The sequence below is a fragment of the Protopterus annectens genome, chromosome 14.part0, assembly GCF_019279795.1.
Source record: "Protopterus annectens isolate FY-2018-M chromosome 14.part0, PAN1.0, whole genome shotgun sequence".
Classification (NCBI taxonomy): Eukaryota; Metazoa; Chordata; order Ceratodontiformes; family Protopteridae; genus Protopterus; species Protopterus annectens.
The window spans coordinates 557637562-557658315 of record NC_056748.1 but is presented as its reverse complement, the minus strand read 5'-3'; the positions used below and the strand labels follow the sequence as shown (position 1 = coordinate 557658315).

At 37.0% G+C, this 20754-nt stretch overlaps 1 protein-coding gene across 1 annotated transcript in view; it reads left to right on the top strand.

Moving 5' to 3' along the window:
• Nucleotides 1-20754, top strand: part of LOC122789100 (myosin heavy chain, skeletal muscle, adult-like) — a 145067-nt gene that overhangs the window by 119674 nt on the left and 4639 nt on the right. The window contains exons 33-40 of the mRNA XM_044056299.1: nt 3923-4047; nt 4168-4476; nt 4946-5149; nt 5245-5370; nt 5609-5779; nt 12175-12279; nt 12370-12465; nt 20206-20340. Of these exons, the coding sequence (XP_043912234.1) occupies nt 3923-4047; nt 4168-4476; nt 4946-5149; nt 5245-5370; nt 5609-5779; nt 12175-12279; nt 12370-12465; nt 20206-20340 (1271 nt within the window). The remainder of the gene's footprint in view (nt 1-3922; nt 4048-4167; nt 4477-4945; nt 5150-5244; nt 5371-5608; nt 5780-12174; nt 12280-12369; nt 12466-20205; nt 20341-20754) is intronic.

Genomic DNA, 20754 nt, shown 5'->3' with positions numbered 1-20754 from the left:
ATTTATTCTTTATTCTTTATCAGATAAATGAGCTGTTCCTACAATCTTTTTCAGCCACTATCCAGGCTCCTAAGCACAGATTTTTCTGTCACAGAATGCTACATGACAGCACGAAGGTTATATCAGTGTCAGCAAAGCTTTGTTACACTGTTATGCAGCTAAAGCTAAACACATACATGTTCAGATGTTTCATTCCAGGATGAAGATTGTAGTAACTTGGAGAATTCTCTTTATTCTGAGGAACAGTTATCACAGAGGTAGTATATATGTATTTATGTGGTAAGGCACGAAGGGGTGTGTATGGAATAGGTATTACCATATGCTCAAGGGTGTGTGAGGCTGAATGTGTTACATTCCCTCATTCTGCAGTAATACCTGTCCCATGCCCCAAGTGCTTTATTGCACCTATACAATGGGCATTATTTCTGCAATTTTAATTCTACATTTAGTAATGTATATATGGTAATGAAATGTTTTGCAGTATATTTTAATGTAAAATAAATCCTTTACCCATTTTTACTGATTGTTATGCAAGTTTATAATTTTTTAAGTGTGTGGACTTTTGGTCATTTAACTGAAAAACATATAATTGTCCCGAGAAAAAGAAAATGAATTATGGCTTTATTTTAAAATATTTAAAAAAGGTACAAGCTTTCATGCAGAGTGCTTCTTCAGATAGAATAAAAAAAATGACAATCTTTGGTTTTCTTGAGCCAGTTTTGTGTTTGTGCTTGTACGTTTAGTACTTAGCTCAGAATGAATCATCTGGAACTACTTTTGTACCTGGAGTTATTCATTTAAGGGCCCCTTCTGTTAAAACTGTTATGTTCTATTATGTGGTCAAGATTGTAAACAGATGCAAACACTGTATAACACCTATGCTGAGTTCTGCCTGATAAATACATTCAGATGAGGAGGCTTACGTTAGTGCAGTGTTTCATAACCATGTATACTGCTTTACAAGTAACACAGCCTCAAAAATATTCACAACAGTAAGGATGCTGATGGCATCTCAAAAAAGTGAAAAACACATATATGCCAGCAGTAATGCTCCACATCACTATTAGTTGAGACTATACTTTATGTGTACGTAAACTGCACACAAGGGTAATCAGTTTGGTGGCATCGCCCAAGAGCTGAAAAAAATATGTCAGTCGTAATTATTGTATGAAGTTGGTTTAGTTGGCACCAATCCTTGCTACCTTTATTCAGTTTGGGGTATGTGGAATTTGTGTATGTGTGTTTCATTTCTATTTCCATAAGCATTTTGTACTCATGTATTCTGCTTCTGTGTACTGTAGCTTCAGATTTACCTCTTAGGTCAAAACATTCTTGACAGATATTTTGTACAGCATTTCTTTTGCTACGGTGAATGTTTTTGGCTTCATGTTGTTTTCTTTCTTTCCTTCTTTCTCTTCCTAAACTGCTTCATGTTCTGTTGGTGGAGTTAACATTTTCTCTTTCTTCAATAGATTATTTTTATCATATTGAATTGAATTAAAGTGACTGTAAATGATGACACAATGCAAATGATGCCCATGATATCTGTATACTGAAGCGTTTCTCTGGGGACATCTGCAGCAAAAGGACACTGCTCAGTCAGACATTTCTTGTAGACAAATGGCACTGCATAAATAAATAAATTATTGTATTTATGCATTTCAGTTTGTTTAACACTGTTGAATTTGTTGACAGTGAAACTTCATTGGCAATATGGTTTACAGTAAATCCATTTATGATGAATATGTAATTATCCCTAATGGGTGCCTTTCAGTATCTGTAATATCACTTATGATAGGGATTATCAATCCTGCTGACAGTGCCTTATTCCCCAGTCTTCATTTATTTTGCTTGCCTCCAGTGTAAAATAGCCACTTACAAATCTGCCCTCCTCCACTATCACCATCATTTCTATGACTACACTTCTTTAAATGACTCTACTTTTTAGTACAAGGCTGTCTACCCTTTGGTTGTATAATCTGCATTAAGTTTTCATGATAAATGCATAACCATTTACCCATTACAAAAATCATCCAAATCATAAGCTGGACAAAAGAAAAATCACCAGCTATCCTGACAAGTTGCTGCATTTTGCCCTTGTTTATTTCCTGTCTGTTTATATTCCTTGAAAACATCCTAGAGGTGAAACTGTATATTTGTGACTAGTGGGGTTCTTTCTAAGAAGCCATTCTTTGAGGTATCACTGCTTTTCACATGATACCCAGCTGTAGTTACCCTTTTGCCCCTGGCTGCACTGATGCCATCTGATACCCAGCTGCATCTACTCTTTTGCCCCTCACTGCACTGATGCTATCAGTGCTACCAACATCTGATGCTACTGAATGGGCTGAAACTGAACCATGACAGAAGCAAGTTCTGAAACAGCAGTCCAGCCTGCAGGACTGACTTCACATAAACATTCCCACAGGATTACATTTAGGTTGCACACAGCTGATTCTTGTAAACCAATAAAAATATCTAGGAAATCTATCTTTTGCTGGACTAACATATTAGGTTCGTCACTCTGTTGTTACAGTTTTTATGATTATTGAAATGCCATTAGATTATTCTGAGAAATGTATCTGCTGGGGTAAGTACATGTGAGCTTCCTGTGTTTGAGTACCGTAAAGCTCTTCAATTATAACTCCCTGAGCAAGACTGTTAGTAACCTATGCATAACTTGTACAGCCAGGGCCCTAACAGGGGTTGTACTGCCTACCCTGATTACTTCTGCATTATATACTCTGTGCCAGGTATCAAGTCAACAGAAAACCCCTTGCTAAGGTGGTATCATTAGTGTACAATTCCTTGCCTACACATGGACTAACCTAACTAAAAGAACAGTTTGGCTTTTACTGACCATCTCTTTTGTTTAGTTGGTTGAGATGAGCTTTTGGACATTCCAGAGTGAGATTTCAGGTAGCTGGTAGTATGATTTTTGGGTATACATTAATTCCTTAATGGAATTTTCGGCCTTACCCGTCAGGGACCATCATTTTTTGGATGGGGCTTCATATGTGGATTTTGAATGTTATTTCTATTTTTGCTACATTTTATATTAGCTTACTGTTTTGTATACATTTGTTCATCTGGTAACCTTTATGAATATGGAAAAGTCAGGAATGACGGGTTTATTGTTTACAGGTATTTCATGTAACAAGTAATAGCAAAGATGGCTATATGCAAGATTTCTTAAACAAAGCTATTAGATATTCACTGATTTATACATGTATTTATATATTTTAGATAGCATTTAATATTGTATGTAGCCAAAACCATTATCTGTTATCTTCCCATTATAGCGCATGACTGTTAACACCACTGAGGAATTATAGTGCTACAAGTTCATGTTGTTCCCTGTGACAGTCTTTATTTTATGGCCTTGCTGCAGTTACTCAGTGTTACGTGTGATGTCTTCTCTAACAGACATAAGTACTACAGTATTAAAGGCTCTAATACTTCAGTTACTCCATTGCCCTTGTTGTATAACTGTGAGATGGTGTAGTCATACATGGAAATAATCTGTGTGGCAGTTGCCTTGAGAAATATAGGCTTTGTTTTTATCAACAGTTCTATGGGGTATTCCATTTATGTTTTTTTTTTTTTATTTTCTTCTTGTATTGTCTTTAACAAGGTAAGCCCAAGGGTCACAAGTGCCCCATTTTAGATACGACCTGGGAACGTTGCCTGAGTAGCTAAGTTGCTCACAGCAGGTAAACTGAGGCTGAGGGGATCAAGCTTAGACTAGAAGAACACATTACTTACCTTAATTGATTGCAATAACTGCCAGCCAAAAGTAGCACTTGCAATAAACTTTTTACATTTTTGTTACGAACAGTTAAGCTGTACTTCAATGTGCATTTAATTTTTTTTTTCTCTTTTTACTTTAAAGAATTTATCTGAGTTTATCTTCCTTTCACAGAGGACATTTCCGATCTAACTGAGCAGCTTGGGGAATCTGGCAAGAATATCCATGAGCTAGAGAAAGCTAAAAAGTTAGTTGAACAAGAAAAGTTTGACATTCAGACTGCATTGGAAGAAGCTGAGGCAAGTGCCCTAAGAAATGGGCATCCAAAATAAATGCTGTTTAACTGAAAATAGGGATACGATTTTAACCTTAAATAATGTCACTAACTAATATGGTTACTGATTTGCATTGAATTTTAGGCATCCCTGGAGCATGAAGAAGCTAAATTTGTACGTATTCAGGCTGAATTAAATCAGGTGAAATCTGATGTTGACAGAAGAATTGCTGAGAAGGATGAGGAAATTGAACAGATGAAAAGAAATCATCAACGGGTTGTGGAAACGATGCAGCGTTCATTAGATGCTGAAGCCAGAAGCAGAAATGAAGCCCTAAGAATGAAAAAGAAAATGGAAGGTGATCTCAATGAAATGGAAATTCAGTTAAGCCATGCAAATCGCCAGGCTGCAGAAGCACAAAAGCAGCTTCGAAATGTACAGAATCAGCTCAAGGTAAAAAAAACATCATTCATAGCATAGCTAGTGTTGTTCATGAAGCATCTCTCCAATGCAATACTTCAAAACAATACACTGTTTTTCATGCAGTTTTATGTCGAGTCTTTAAACAAGTAAAGTCTGATCAGATTTAAAAAATCAATAGTTATCTCCTCATTGTCACAGCAGATGACAAGAAACTGTAACTAGGCCATCATGAACATGTCAAACGTAAATTCTTTAAATTAGTTTACTACTTGTTAGTAACAACAGCTACTGTTAAAACAAAAACATTTGAGAAAAGGGTATACAAACTGTCAGTTTATTATGACTTGCCTTTCTGTTGCATATTCTGTATCAGGTGTTTCATTTAAGCAACAAAACAATGCTATATATATATTAGAACACTTTGACTCTATAGTATTGCATATGAGGCTTTGCCAGTCTGTATACTGGCAGTAAGTGATAAATTGTTTCACTTTTTAAGGACGCACAGCTACATTTAGATGATGTCCTTAGGAGTAATGAAGATTTGAAGGAACAGGTTGCCATGGTAGAGCGTAGAAGTAACCTCATGCAGGCTGAGATAGAGGAACTGAGAGCTGCATTAGAACAGACAGAAAGAGCTCGGAAAGTGGCTGAACAGGAGCTCCTGGATACTAGTGAACGAGCACAGCTTCTGCACTCTCAGGTAGGGCTCAGTATGTACTAATAAAAATTGTGATCATTTTTAGACTATAGGAATGCTAAACTAATGTCATTAAATTAATATTATTTTCCTACCAGAATACCAGTCTTATTGCTTCAAAGAAAAAACTAGAAGCTGGCATTTCTAATCTTCAAAGTGAAGTAGATGAAGCAATGCAGGAAGCAAGGAATGCAGAAGAAAAGGCAAAGAAGGCCATCACAGATGTAAGTCTTAACTGTTCTGTAAATTAAGTTGTGCCAGGTGTAATATTTGACATATACAGCAATACATTTCCAACTTACATTTTTAGTATATTAGCGACCCCTAACCAAGAAAAGCCGAAAGACCAACAACAGCAACAGCAACATTCTTTATGTTCCGTTATAAAAAATAAAACTTCCACTTGAATCATACTAAAAATCACTGATATGCTTCTGACATGTCTTGAAATATCACCTGCAGGCAGCCATGATGGCTGAGGAGCTGAAGAAGGAACAGGACACCAGTGCCCACCTGGAGAGGATGAAGAAGAACCTGGACCAGTCAGTCAAGGACCTTCAACATCGTCTGGATGAAGCAGAGCAGTTAGCACTGAAGGGTGGAAAGAAACAGCTCCAGAAACTGGAAACTCGAGTATGTGCTTTGTCGTATTTACTAATTTTATGGCTTTGAAAGTCTTGCTATATATTTCTAGAAGCCCTAAAACACTTTATGTTTGTTAAAGTCCTAAGCTGACCCTTGCACTCATTCTGTCCTAAATTACTCTACAGAATTCTGTACCCACACAGATTACTTTTTTCAGTATACATGACCTGTCGACAGGACTCTAACGGGTTAGTGCCTTTTTTCTGTCACAGTTTAGTGTTTGGAGTATCATAACAATTTCAGATCTCTTTACAAATCTAAAATAAAGAAACAAAAGCCACATTTCCCAGTAGCGGATAGAAACTGGTGATGATTATTGGGGTCTATATTATAACATCGAAGTCTTACAACTTTGAATGTTATAATATCGAACCCAGTAGAGCACACACTGGAAATAGCGAAGCTGCAGAACACAGAATACTTTCCTAGGGAAAGTATTCGGTGGGCCATTTCTGCAGCTTCGCTATTTCCTCGACTGTGGATCGAAGGTTATGGACCGGGTTAAGGTAAGTATGTGAATGAAGGTGAGTGTGGGATTGGGCGGGGTTTAGGTGAGTTAGGGTTAGGGCGCAGGTCAGGTAAGTGTGCGATTGTGTGGACATGAGGGTTAGGGTGGGGTAGGTGAGTTAGAGTTAGGGTGCGGGTAAGATGAGTGTGCGATAGTGACGGACCTTAGGGTTAGGGTTGGGTTAAGGTAAGTGGATAGCTAGTGGTGTATGTATGGTTTAGTGTAGGGTTTTGTGAAGTGTGTGTGGATTATTTATTTTGGTGTGCTTGTGTTTTGTGTATGTTTGTCAGAACAGCAAATTTTTTCCCTGGGAAAAAATTTGCTATTCTGACTGTTCGGTTTTCTGGTGTTTCGCTCTACTGGGTTCGATATTATAACATTCGAAGTTGTAAGACTTTGATGTTATAATATAGACCCGATTATTGGAAGTCTGTGTACAGTAACTGCAATCCAAAGATCTGCAGACACTTGTGTGAATGTAGCCAATTTAAACTAAATCTGGGCTGTGGTAGCTCCAAATATTCTCTGTTTTCTAAAGTACAGTGATGCCACCACTAGTACATAGGAGTCACTGGGGGGGGGGGGGGATGGAGCAAGGAGGCAAAGACCTCCTTCCCCTAAAAAAATTCTGGAAAAGTGTAATAGAGAGTTTTAAAATTTGCCTTTTTGCTGTTTGAATCCCTGCACTCACACTGTTGGATCTCACACTTTAGCTGGGGACCCATCTCTGCAGTCATACAGCTTGATCTCACATGTTAGCTAGGAACCCATCTCTGGGCTCACACTGTTGGATCTTACACTTTAGCTAGGGACCCATCTCTGCACTCACATTGTTGGATCTCACACGGTAGATAGGGACCCATCTCTGGACTCACATTGCTGGATCTCACACTTTAGCTGGGGACCCATCTCTGGACTCACACTGTTGGATCTCACACTTTAGCTAGGGACCCATCTCTGCACTCACATTGTTGGATCTCACACGGTAGCTAGGGACCCATCTCTGGACTCACATTGCTGGATCTCACAATTTAGCTGGGGACCCATCTCTGGACTCACACTGTTGGATCTCACACTTTAGCTAGGGACCCATCTCTGCACTCGCATTGCTGGATCTCACACTTTATCTAGGGACCCATCTCTGCACTCACATTGTTGGATCTCACGCATTAGTTAGGGACCCATCTCTGGACTCACACTGTTGTATCTCACACTTTAGCTAGGGACCCATCTCTGGACTCACAATGTTGGATCTCACACTTTAACTAGGGACCCATCTCTGGACTCACACTGTTGGATCTCACACTTTAGCGGGGACCCATCTCTGCACTCACACTGTTGGATCTCACACTTTAGTTGGGGACCATCTCTGCACTCACATTGCTGGATCTCACACTTTAGTTAGGGATCCATCTCTGGACTCACACTGTTGGATCTCACACTTTAGCGGGGACCCATCTCTGCACTCACACTGTTAGATCTCACACTTTAACTGGGGACCCATCGATGCACTCACACTGTTGGATTTCACACTTTAGCTGGGGACCCATCTCTGCACTCACATTGCTGGATCTCACAGTTTAGCTAGGGATCCATCTCTGGACTCACACTGTTGGATCTCACACTTTAGCTAGGGACCCATCTCTGCACTCACATTGCTGGATCTCACACTTTATCTAGGGACCCATCTCTGCACTCCCATTGTTGGATCTCATATGTTAGCTAGAGACCCATCTCTGGACTCACACTGTTGGATCTCACACTTTATCTGGAGACCCATCTCTGCACTCACATTATTGGATCTCACACGTTAGCTAGGGACCCATCTCTAGACTCACACTGTGAGATGTCACACTTTAGCTAGGGACCCATCTCTGCACTCACACTGTGAGATGTCACACTTTAGCTAGGGACCCATCTCTGGACTCACACTGTGAGATGTCACACTTTAGCTAGGGACCCATCTCTGCACTCACACTGTGAGATGTCACACTTTAGCTAGGGACCCATCTCTGGACTCACACTGTTGGATCTCACACTTTAGCTAGGGACCCATCTCTGCACTCACACTGTGAGATGTCACACTTTAGCTAGGGACCCATCTCTGGACTCACACTGTGAGATGTCACACTTTAGCTAGGGACCCATCTCTGCACTCACACTGTTGGATCTCACACTTTAGCTAGGGACCCATCTCTGCACTCACACTGTTGGATCTCACACTTTAGCTAGGGACCCATCTCTGCACTCACACTGTTGGATCTCACACTTTACTAGGGACCCATCTCTGCACTCACACTGTTGGATCTCTCACTTTAGCTAGGGACCCATCTCTGCACTCACACTGTTGGATCTCTCACTTTAGCTAGGGACCCATCTCTGCACTCACACTGTGAGATGTCACACTTTAGCTAGGGACCCATCTCTGCACTCACACTGTGAGATGTCACACTTTAGCTAGGGACCCATCTCTGCACTCACACTGTGAGATGTCACACTTTAGCTAGGGACCCATCTCTGCACTCACACTGTGAGATGTCACACTTTAGCTAGGGACCCATCTCTGCACTCACACTGTGAGATGTCACACTTTAGCTAGGGACCCATCTCTGCACTCACACCGTTGGATCTCTCACTTTAGCTAGGGACCCATCTCTGCACTCACACTGTTGGATCTCTCACTTTAGCTAGGGACCCATCTCTGGACTCACACTGTTGGATCTCTCACTTTAGCTAGGGACCCATCTCTGGACTCACACTGTTGGATCTCTCACTTTAGCTAGGGACCCATCTCTGGACTCACACTGTTGGATCTCTCACTTTAGCTAGGGACCCATCGCTGCATCACATTGCTAGATCTTACACTTTAGCTAGGGACCCATCTCTGCACTCACACTGTTGGATCTCACACTTTAGCTAGGGACCCATCTCTGCACTCACACTGTTGGATCTCACACTTTAGCTAGGGACCCATCGCTGCATCACATTGCTAGATCTTACACTTTAGCTAAGGACTCAGCAGGTGGTGCAGCAGAAACCTCCCTGTACTTTATGCTGCTCAAATTGAAACAAACTTAGTTTTATGGTTCTGGGTATTTATCTACACATGGACATCAGAAATTTCAGTGCAGACTTCTAATTCATCCATCCATAGTCCATTCTTCCCATTCCTGCTCATGGGTTCTGGGTGTCACCTCAGTAGTGACAGTTATCTAAAGCCAATGTTCACAATGCCAAGAACAGTTCTAATTAACACATCTAAACTTCACAGAGGTTTTCTGCTAATCTGGACAGTTTATAAGCCAGGAGTTTGGTCTTTTAAAGGTTGGAAACAGTTTGATGCAGGACTAGGAGGAATAGAATGATCCGAGTAAAGCTAATCAAAAATAATTTCATTATGAACAGCTTAATGAACAAGACTCTGTCTTGCTTGAAGTAATGTGTATATGATGGGATAAAACTTTAAAAAAGTCTTTGTATAAAGAATGATGTCACATGAAAACTTTTGATAAAAAAAAAAAAAAAAATCTGAACTTTTTTCAAAATATTTTAAATCCTTCACTCAGTTATTAAAGAACTGGCATTTAAATTCTTTTAAGCATCTGACCAATTATTCAAAAAGGATTATAATATCTCAGCATCTCTGCTAGCATTGTTTTTTATTATTATATTTATGTTTCTGAAGTATTTCTTAATTATGTAGGCTATAATTTCTAATTATCCGTGACATATGCCGTTAAAGCAGTTAACTTCCTTAGATATGTAACTCAACATGCATACAAATCCAGGCTAATTTCTGTGTTCTAACATAACTTCTACAGTATAGCCATCTCAGAGCACAATCCTGAAACATATCACAAACTAGCACACCAACTGCATATTTCCCGAAACCCATACAGGCCAAATACACCCACCACAACATACTCCCCTATATACTAAATTGAGGTCCATAGCACCCCGGGGTCTGCTACACAGTATTAAAAGAAACTATTGATATGGGATCCATACTGTTTATTGAACGGCCATTTCACTGAAAGTGAAATGGCCGAGCACCCTTTCGCGAAAGTGCTTTTCACTGAAAAAGCACTTTTGCGAAAGTGTGCTTAAATAAGGGTAAAAATGTGGGGAGATGGCTATTGTTGAGATCATAGCACAGTGAGGATAAGGAAATATTCCCCTTTCCTCACTGTAGTGCGATCTCAGAGTGAGAAAATTAAAGTAGGGGGTGTGGGGGGTAAACGTGAGTTCTGTGTTTTTTTTTTTATTTTGTATTTTTTTTTTTAGTTTTTTTTTTAAACACACTTTAGCGAAAGTGCTTTTTCGGTGAAAAGCACTTTCACCAAAGTGTGTTCGGCCGATGTGGCTTCGGTTGTTTGAGCTTTCACTCAACAGTACGGGATCCACTGATACACACATAACCTCCCTTCCTTGCCTATATGTTGAATACTATTGAAACTCAGCAAAAAGGAAATTTGATTTAATGAAGCAAATGATATGAACTGTAACAATAACATTCAGACAAATCTGCTTTGAGAAACATAATTGTTCCAAGTTGGAAGTGAGCTTAGGTACAGTGTGAGTGAATAATGAAGTAAGATGTTGTAGTATTAGCAAAGTCTTTATCCACATACTGATGTTAAGAATAAGAATAGTACCAGAAAGTTGTTTCTTTCTGATTGCAAATGTAAATGGTGTACACAACTTCCCATACAGTTCATTTTCCTCTGCTTTTGCAATTTTGCAATTAATTTCACACAGTAGTGTGGGGGAGGGGGTCAGTTGGAATTTATATCCCAGTTCAAGATCTGGGCATTGTTCCTGTAAGTGAATAAAGAAGGACCGGCTGTAAGCTATTGTCTGAACATCTTAAGAATATACCCCTGATCAGATCCTATGTTCCAGTGTCAGACCTTTGGACAGTGATTTATATTCTGACTATGTTACATTTTGACTGTTGCAATGTTCTATATTTTGGAATATCATTTGGAAATGTGGCCCACCCACAATGTGTACAAAATACTGCAGTTAAGTTGTTGACTGGCATGTCTCGGATGAATCTTATTGAACACTTACTGCAGGATTTATGCTAGCTAGCTGTCAGTTGCAGCCTGTTGTCATTTTAATATTATTTTTCTGGTATTCTGTGTCTTGCGTGATCTTGACTTGGAGAGATCTGAAACATGTATTTTCCTGTCCTCCAGTTTGGGCACTCTTCGAAATAGCACAAGGTTCAGTGGTGTGGAGGATGAATGCAGTGGGGATGCCCCTGCAAAAGCATGTTCAGAATGTTCAGTTTGTCACTTACTGTTAGTTTCTTGCTGTGTTCAGATGGGTAAGAGGGCAGTATGGATAGTAACTGAGGCAGCAGGTCCTTGCTCTTTGATAACAGTTAGTAGAGCAGAAAGGTGTAGGATACTGACTACATGTGTTCACCTATGTTTGAGGGCATGCATAAGCAACCAGTGTTCAGAATGCAGGTAGTGTCATTGATGCAGCTTTACATCGCTTGCTACTGTAGCTTCTTTTTCACTAATTATTTCCATTTCTATATTATGTGCCATCAGAATAATTTGACTGAGGTGTGGTGGTTACATATCTTTCCATGCAGGTATGGTTATGCAACATTGCATTGTGTTGGGATGTCAGAACTGGGCTTCCAGTGGCAACCATTTGCTACTTTTAAACTAATTAGTTAAATATAACCTTTTAGGAGTTGTTACTGCTAAAACTATTAAGTTGTATCAGTCAGAAGGATCATCTGGTGAGCTATTTTTAGAAGTCATATATAACTCTCATTATGCATAGTGTAACATCTGTCATTCCCTATGTAATGTTTTATATTTAGTTACGTACTTAAAGCTGTTTCCCTTTACAGGTTCGTGAACTTGAAAATGAGCTTGAAGCAGAACAGAAACGTGGTGCAGAGGCTATTAAAGGTGTACGCAAGTATGAAAGGAAAGTCAAGGAGCTCACATACCAGGTATGGCGCCCCTCTTGGAATAAACTGTTTATACCAAAGTACATGCACCATACCTGTTCCTTAATTCAGCATTTTGTATTCTACATATAGACCGAGGAAGATAAGAAGAACATTCTGAGACTACAGGATTTGGTGGATAAATTGCAACTCAAGGTCAAGGCTTACAAGAGACAAGTTGAAGAAGTTGTAAGTTCCATACATGATATTTTAATTTGCATTAAACTACAGCACATATACAATATAAAGAATACATCAAAATAAAATCAGAACATCTTAATCATGGCAGAACATATGTGCAAAAAATTATTTTCATGAACTTATTATGTAAATATGTATCAACTGCTGCAGCTGATTGACTAAGCCAGTGTCTTTGACACTATTATGAATATAAAATTCACAAGTTAATCAATTAGTTAGTGTAACTTTCTAGATGCAAACATTTGTTTTCATATTATCACATTTCTGAGATACTCTGCCCTTAGTAATATAGGCAAAACTCTCTGAATATTTCTTCCACTTTGAAATAAACCTTTTTATGAAGCTTTCTGTTGTGTTTTCTGAAATGATCTAGTCAATGCCTCTCTTGCAAATTATTTTTCCAGTGTGCACATAAAGGAAATACTATTATCCAGCAATTCTTTTAAGATATAGATTTCTGTCTAGGAATATATGCATTCAAATTTATGTCCATTTCCAGTGGCAGAATTATACACATTTAAGTTAATTTGCACATTATAAAATAAGGCATATTGTAACCAAGTACTTGATTAAAACATGCAGAAGGAAAAAAAGAAAACAAAGGACAGTTATTTTCTGATGATCAGGCTGATGTGCAAGGGCACTTTTGTACTTCTACTTAGAAATGAGGACAGAACTATGAAAGACAATACTTATGTAGTCTAAAGATAACTGCTGGAAGCTATTTTGAAAGCTTATCCAAGTTAAGTAAACATGCAATCAAGCTGAAATGTTAATCACATTTTCTGCCTTTCATCATTTTTACAAATGTTTAATAAAATATAAAATCCTACATTAAAACACGGAAGTAAACTTGCTAGGTACAATTTGTTCAGGATAAACATATTGTCCATAGCAGCTAGAGGTTTCACAATGCTTGCTAAAAACTAAATAAACTGCACATTACTAGGATCTGAATGTCCAAATAATAAAAAAATGGAAGCCCTATTAGCCTATCAAATAATAAAACAATGGGATCCCTACTAGTCTATCAAAATTGCAGCTACTAATAATGCCCCCAAGTACATCCAGCTCAGTCATAGAATGCATAATAGCATGGCTCACTGAAACCTGCAAATCAAAAAAAAAATTGTGTCTAGATTTTACCTCCAACATGTGTAACTATTCCCAATACCATGTTCAACACTACAACCTTGTGCCTCTTTGCACCATTAGACGTCTGGAATGAAATCCATTCTTAATGTTTCCTTATGTCAAATAAACACTGTGGACACTGTGATCCTATATCAGCCACTCAATAACCATCACACTGTACTTACCACCTATTAACAATACAAGATTACCCCCATACAGTGACTTAGAAAGCAAAAAGTCAGGCAAACTTTAGTCTTAGTAAATTTAACAAACATTGTACAAAGCACAAAATGGAACTTCTTAGATGTCCACCCATCATATCACATAGTTGTCAACTACTTTGTTGAAACCATTCATAAAACAGTAATTTCATATGCCTCAAACTTTTTAACATCAGCTATTTCCCTCATCTCTACATGACTGGCTCATTAAAACCATTCTGATCACTATAGGGAAAGTAAGGGTATAATATATCAAATGCAAAATTACAGGTATTTTCAATTAACACAGAGCCTTAAGGAACTAGTAAGGAATGCTATCAAACATCAACAATACAAACTACTTACCCTCACTATAAGTCAGTAATAGCTCTCCAGAAGTGTTATGGAAGACACAAATCTACTGTTTGGTCCTGGAACTCAGAGTATCCCCTCCTCTTCTCCTCACAAGTCCATAACTGAAATAAAAGAACTCTTTAAAATCTACTTCAAAATTAGTAGTTCAAACACCAACTCCAGCCTCAAACTTTCATGGCCAATAATATGTCTCAGAAAATGTAACATTCAACCTAATGATAACTCTGCTTAGTCTATGGCATAGTATAAGGCTACTATCCAAAACTGAATATAGTATCACAGAAGTATCACGCGCCATTCAAATTCCCTGGCCATTCTTCTTAAGTTGATCATAAGTTAAAGCATCGGCAAAGATGTACATCCTCTCTCTGGAAATAAGCTTTTCTTATACCTCTACACAAAGTAGGCTCCAACGTTGAACTTAAGTTTTGTGCTCATTGCTATCATTGCCCTACTCTAGAATTATATACAAAAAGTAGTTTCTCAAGCAGTCTTTAGCATGCAGTGAAAGTAAATTCATCCTTCACATATCTCAGTATGGGTTTTACAGAGGATACTCTAGTCTAAGTAAAAGTTAAATTGTTCCAATCACATTTCTCAGCTTGTTGAAGGTCTTTGACTGAATTAGTCATTCTAGCCTAATAAACACAATTATTATATTAGGGCGTCACTAGAACTGTTCCAACACATGTCTAAAATGCCACGACTTGAACTTACTACTGCTGACTATTCCCTTTTAAATAAGGGACTGTCTTTCATTCCTTCTCAGGCAAGTAAACTTAGCGAACTTTTAGTCGACCTCAGACTTTTTTGGACGCTCAGTGGCATTAAAGTTAATGTACGCTAATAATAAAAATAATAATGATTGTTTGATAGACTGTTTTAAACGCAAAAGTTCTTTCTGTCCACAAATACCAACTAATGTTGAATGTTATATTAATCTATGTGAGAATGATTTCTATGCATATTTTTCAAAACAAGGACCTAGATGCATGTACTTTAATTTAAGCCAAGAAGAGAGAGGCTCTTTAAGTAACCTAACTTATAATAATGATATAGTAATAAAACCTGCTGACAAGGGGGGAGGGATAGTGGTAATGGATGATGTAGATTATGACCATGCAATGCTGACTTTGCTATCTGATATTAATACTTATGTAGAGATAGGTTTTGGATCACCCATGAAAACTATTAATAAAGTATATGATGATATTTATGATTTATTGATGTGCAGGCAGGTCACCCAGAAGTTATATGTTTTTTTTCTGGTTGAATTTCCCATAATACCATGTATTAAGGGTCTTCCCAAAATACATAAAAATGTCTTTCCCCTCCCCATGAGGCCTATTGTAGCAGGTGAGGGTTGGGTTACTGAAAGGATATCACAATATGTAGAGAGTGCACTAGGACCAATTGTTCGTAACATTCCGAGCATCTTAAAAGATAGCTACCAGTTAATCTATGATATATCAACTATCAAGGATAAATTTAAAGATACCTCTTACTTAATGGTAACTTTAGATGTAAGGAATTTATTCACAGTTATCTCCAATGACTATGGCATAGAAGCCATTAGGAGTATGCTATCAATAACAGAAGGGGTAACGAATGAACAAGAGTTATTGATATGTACTTTATTGGATACCATCCTCAACAATAATGTGTTCATGTATCGTGAAAAACTTTATGCACAAAAGTGGGGGGTAGCAATGGGCACCCCCTGTGCCAATTCTTACGCGAACTTAGTGGTACATTATTGGGAGAGGGAGTTTTTGTTTAGTAGCGCATATTACCAACAAGTGCTACTATATAAAAAATTTGTAGATGACATACTACTATTTTGGAAAGGAACTGAGGTAGATCTCTCAGAGTTTATCAGTTTCTTGGAGTCGACTACTGATTTTTTGAGATTTACCTCAGAAATTTCTGTAAGAGAAGTATGTTTCCTGGATGTTAAAATAACCAGGATGATGGATGGTGGTCTTTCCACAAATTTATATAGAAAACCTTGTTGGAAGAATACACTTTTATGTTACGGTAGCATGCACCCTAGACATGTCTTTCCTAATGTGGTAAAAGGGCAGTTTGTCAGAATATATAGGTTATGTAAAGAGAATCCTGACCTACAGAGGCAGCTTGATGATTTACACACCCTGTTTTTAGACAGGGGGTATAATGATTCTATGATAAATAAAGTTAGATGCTCTATTATGGATAATATAAATGAGAATATTAAAATTACCATGACTCATGCAAATAGTAGACCAAGAGGGAGCTATGATACTATAACTCCGTTCATTATGAGATATACTAATGACAATAGGAAAGTGGTGGACATAATTAGCAAACATTGGAGTGTACTCACTAAAGATGCTAAAACATTGAATATAGTGGGACATAAACCAAGATTTAATTATAGAAATAGTAAGAACTTAAAAAGGCTACTATGTAAGGAACACAAAAAAGATAGAATCAATATATTAAATATAAATAAAATGGGTACTTTTTGTTGTATGAGATGCAACATGTGTAGATATATAACATTTGAACAATGTTTTGTCCACCCTACCATGATGTTTGAATTTAAACCTAAGTTTTATGCTACCTGCGATAGTAAGAACCTAATTTATTTAGCTACATGCACAAAATATACAGGGTTTTATGTGGGCATGACAGCGAGGAGGTCAAAAGACAGAATATATAATCATGCATATGATATTAGGAAAATGAGCACCCAGAACGCTCTGGCCAGACATGTTAGTTTACATGTAGGTCTTACTTTTAGGTTCAGGGTGTTACAGATGATACTGCAGAATAAACGAGGGGGTAGTAATCTAAACAACTTGGAATCTGTTGAGCTTGAATGGATCATCAGAATGAGAGCACATGTAGAACCAGGGCTCAACCAATCTATTAGCATTAAACCAATACTGGATGCACGTATTTAGATGTACTTTTGGATTCAACTATATATATATATATATATATATATATATATATATATATATATTTTTTATGTTATATATTATACATATTATTAATATTCCATCCACTAATGTTTTAAGAGGTAATGAATTATAAGCGCTGGATATGTCTAAGGAACTAAATAATCTATGCCCTGGGTTTAGATGTACGTCAATGCATGCATTTTAGTAAATAGTGTTTGGATATATTTTATATACTTTCTCTATATCAGTTAGTGTAGTATGATGTTGTAAAGTATGCTTTGTTTAAATCATTATTTCAAACCAATTTTTATTCAGTTATTTATTACTTTATTATATTGTATCTTTTGTATTCAGAATACATACACATATTTCATTACATGTGATTTACTTTCTATCTGGCTTTCAGCTAGGAGCTGGTTGCCTTAAAACATATTGCTTGTTCAATCAATCAATTATTGAATCTATTATCCAATTATTTGGTTGTGCAGTTAGTATTTAAGAACTGTTTGAAAATGTGTTTGTGAAATCTGAAGAAGCATGCCTGTGTAGCATGTGAAAGTGCTTATTTTATCCTATTTTGTTTTACTTCGATATTAAACACTGGTTTTATAACATCGTGGTGGTTGTGTCCAGTTTTGGTCTTGATGTCTAAAATGCCATTCATGTACGATAAATGGAAGTCTTCTTACTCAACTGACTTTTTAGCTAATAAAGGTGACCACTCTGATTCATCCTTTATACGATGCTGTGACTTCCATTATCCCAATATTACCATTATGGAATATGTCAATGACACTACCCTACTATGTAGAGGTAATTCTTTTACCATTGCTCAGACTTTCTCTGTCATCTCTTAATATTAATCCTCCATCTCCTTCTTTTCCAAATATGCTTCATAACTGTTTAGATGCTGCTGTTATTGATATTATGTTTAAATGTTGTGTATTTGTTGATTACTTCTATACCTCTGTTGATTACTTGTATATCACTCTTTACTATGTTCTTTATGTATTTCTTTCTGGAACTTTTCACCACAGAAAAAGTTTCAAAGCTCATTATATGATGCTGTTATTAATTAATGATACTCTGCTTAAATTCTGTATATTTATTAATTACTTCTGTACCTCTCTTTATTATTTTCTTTATGTAATATTGGAATTTTTCTGGAGGTTTCCTCTCTGGGCCTCTGCTGAAAAGGGGCAGCTTTCTCTCAAATGGACTATCGAGGTAAACAAATTCAATAAATAAATACATTTAAATAAATAAACTTCTCCTCAAGAAAATTGTTATAAATAGGACAAATGGTTAAATCACTTCCATTTTCTACTAATACCAAACAAAATAAGTCTATTCTTTTCTAAACTACCACATATAAGAATCATTACTCATGTAACACTTGCTGTTACTATCACCAACAGTAGTTCAAATGAATGCTTCCTTTATAAATCTTAACTACTTTCTCAGGCTAGATCCACATGTTGCCTCAACAATAAAAAATGGTTACCAACTAAAAAAGTTCTACACAGAGTCCAAATACTATATCCATCCACTCACTGTTATTGAGTTGCATCTGGTCCTTATATGGAACGCCCCATGAACAGCTACAGCTGTCACCATCTATAGAAGTGATGACATAGTCAAGCAGGGAACTTAAGTAGATTGCCAGACCTTTCATCTGTCAAAACTACATACTGCTAAAATATATGCATCTAGTCACCTCACTTCTTGTCTCTTCCCTGATCTCTTGTATGGATCAATAATTATGTGGGGTTTTTCCTCAACCAAATGCACAATCCTCTTATAGGTCTACTATGAGCATTCTGAATTTGTACCTCTGGCATTTTTCAGACCATATTACAATTATTTTTTCCCTGACCTAAACTGACTCTCCAATTCCTCAAAATTCTAATCCCATAAGTTCTTCTCTTCTCATACAAATGTGTCTATCTCACTTATTCTTCATTATAACTTCCATTACTAACCTGTCCCTTGGCAACTCCAGTCTTCATGTGTTCTTCTCCTGTGTAAATCTATGAGCAGCAGCCATTATAGCGATGATGTTTTCCCTAGCTTTGTAGGTAATATTTAAAATATGCTACCTAGTGATATTAAAAAAAATCAAATCAAAATCTTTATTCAGATGTAAAGTCCCATCTTTCCTCATGGCAAGCACAAAATGTATACTCTAGAAAAAACATACTTTGTTACGGTGATATTATTCAGTCTTTGTTCTCCTTAAAGTTCAACTGTTGTAAAACAGTATGGCTAACCTGTGAAAAACATTCCGGCCCATAAGTTTACACATATGAATATACTAAGTTTTATTGGTATGTGCATGCATAGAGTGGCCTTAGATAGACTACCACTAACATAGGTGCTTAATATTTTACATTTGGACTGATATCATTTTGGTTCTGCAAAAGTTTTCCTGTAGTCTTAAAATGGGTCTTAACCCAGCGTCTAACCCAACCAACAACATATACATATACAACCTAACAAATTAAATACATTTTACACAGTTATACAGGGACAGAATTAAAATTGCAACATCAGTAAGGAAACTGTTATGATGAAATCAATGTATTAGTTGATATTACTAATTTATTTTTACATCAAGATAATATGATAATTAGAAACACCGGTCTTTTGTTACTTTATATTTATGATGGCATTATATTTAGGGCTAAGCTAAAATGCAATTTTTAAAGTAAAAATAATATGTTTTCAGATAAATGGCTGTTCTGACTTCACGTGAAACAATTAAATGGGTTACAATTAATGTAGCTTCAATTCATGGTGGATGTGTATGGAAAAATTTTTTGCACAGTCATATGGCATTTCTTTCCTTTGTTTCCTATTTAACTATATTATTTCTAATTTCCTAAATTGCTTGCATAATGTACAGTTAAGAAACAGTATTGTATGGAACTGCTTTCATAGACTTTGACAAAGAATGTAGTTTTTTTTGTGAAATCCTGATTTTATTATTTTAAATCTAGCCTAAATCATTAGATTTAGTACTACCACTTCCATCTTTAACAGTGATGTGTTCATTATTTTGCTGTTTATAGGAGGAACAAGCCAATACCAACCTCTCCAGATTCCGGAAAGTTCAGCATGAACTTGAGGAAGCTGAGGAACGGGCTGATATTGCCGAGTCTCAAGTCAACAAACTCAGGGCTAAAAGCCGTGATGTTGGTGTTAAGGTAGTAGATATTATTTTTTAATCATTCTTTTCAGAAATGAATCTACTCATAATTTATATGCACATTTTATCAAAACATTATGATATAACCATGTTCTTACAAACTCTAATTTTACAGTGTAAATTGATTACAGATTTGTAAGGGCAATGTGCATTGCCGGTATGTTTCACACAAACAACAATTCCTTTGCCTTCTTTATTCCGTCCTACACCAACTAGACTAAATAATGAGCTCCAGAGTTACAGCAAAAACTAAAACAGGAATTTCAATACTCCTTAAATATTTTGTAAAAAAATATTTTGGTGGAAGAAGACCATAGCTACTAGTATCACTTTATGAGGGAGATTTGAAAGCTTCGCCATGAGAAACAGCTATATAGCATGCAGTTGGAAACTGTCTGTATTAAACTCAGAC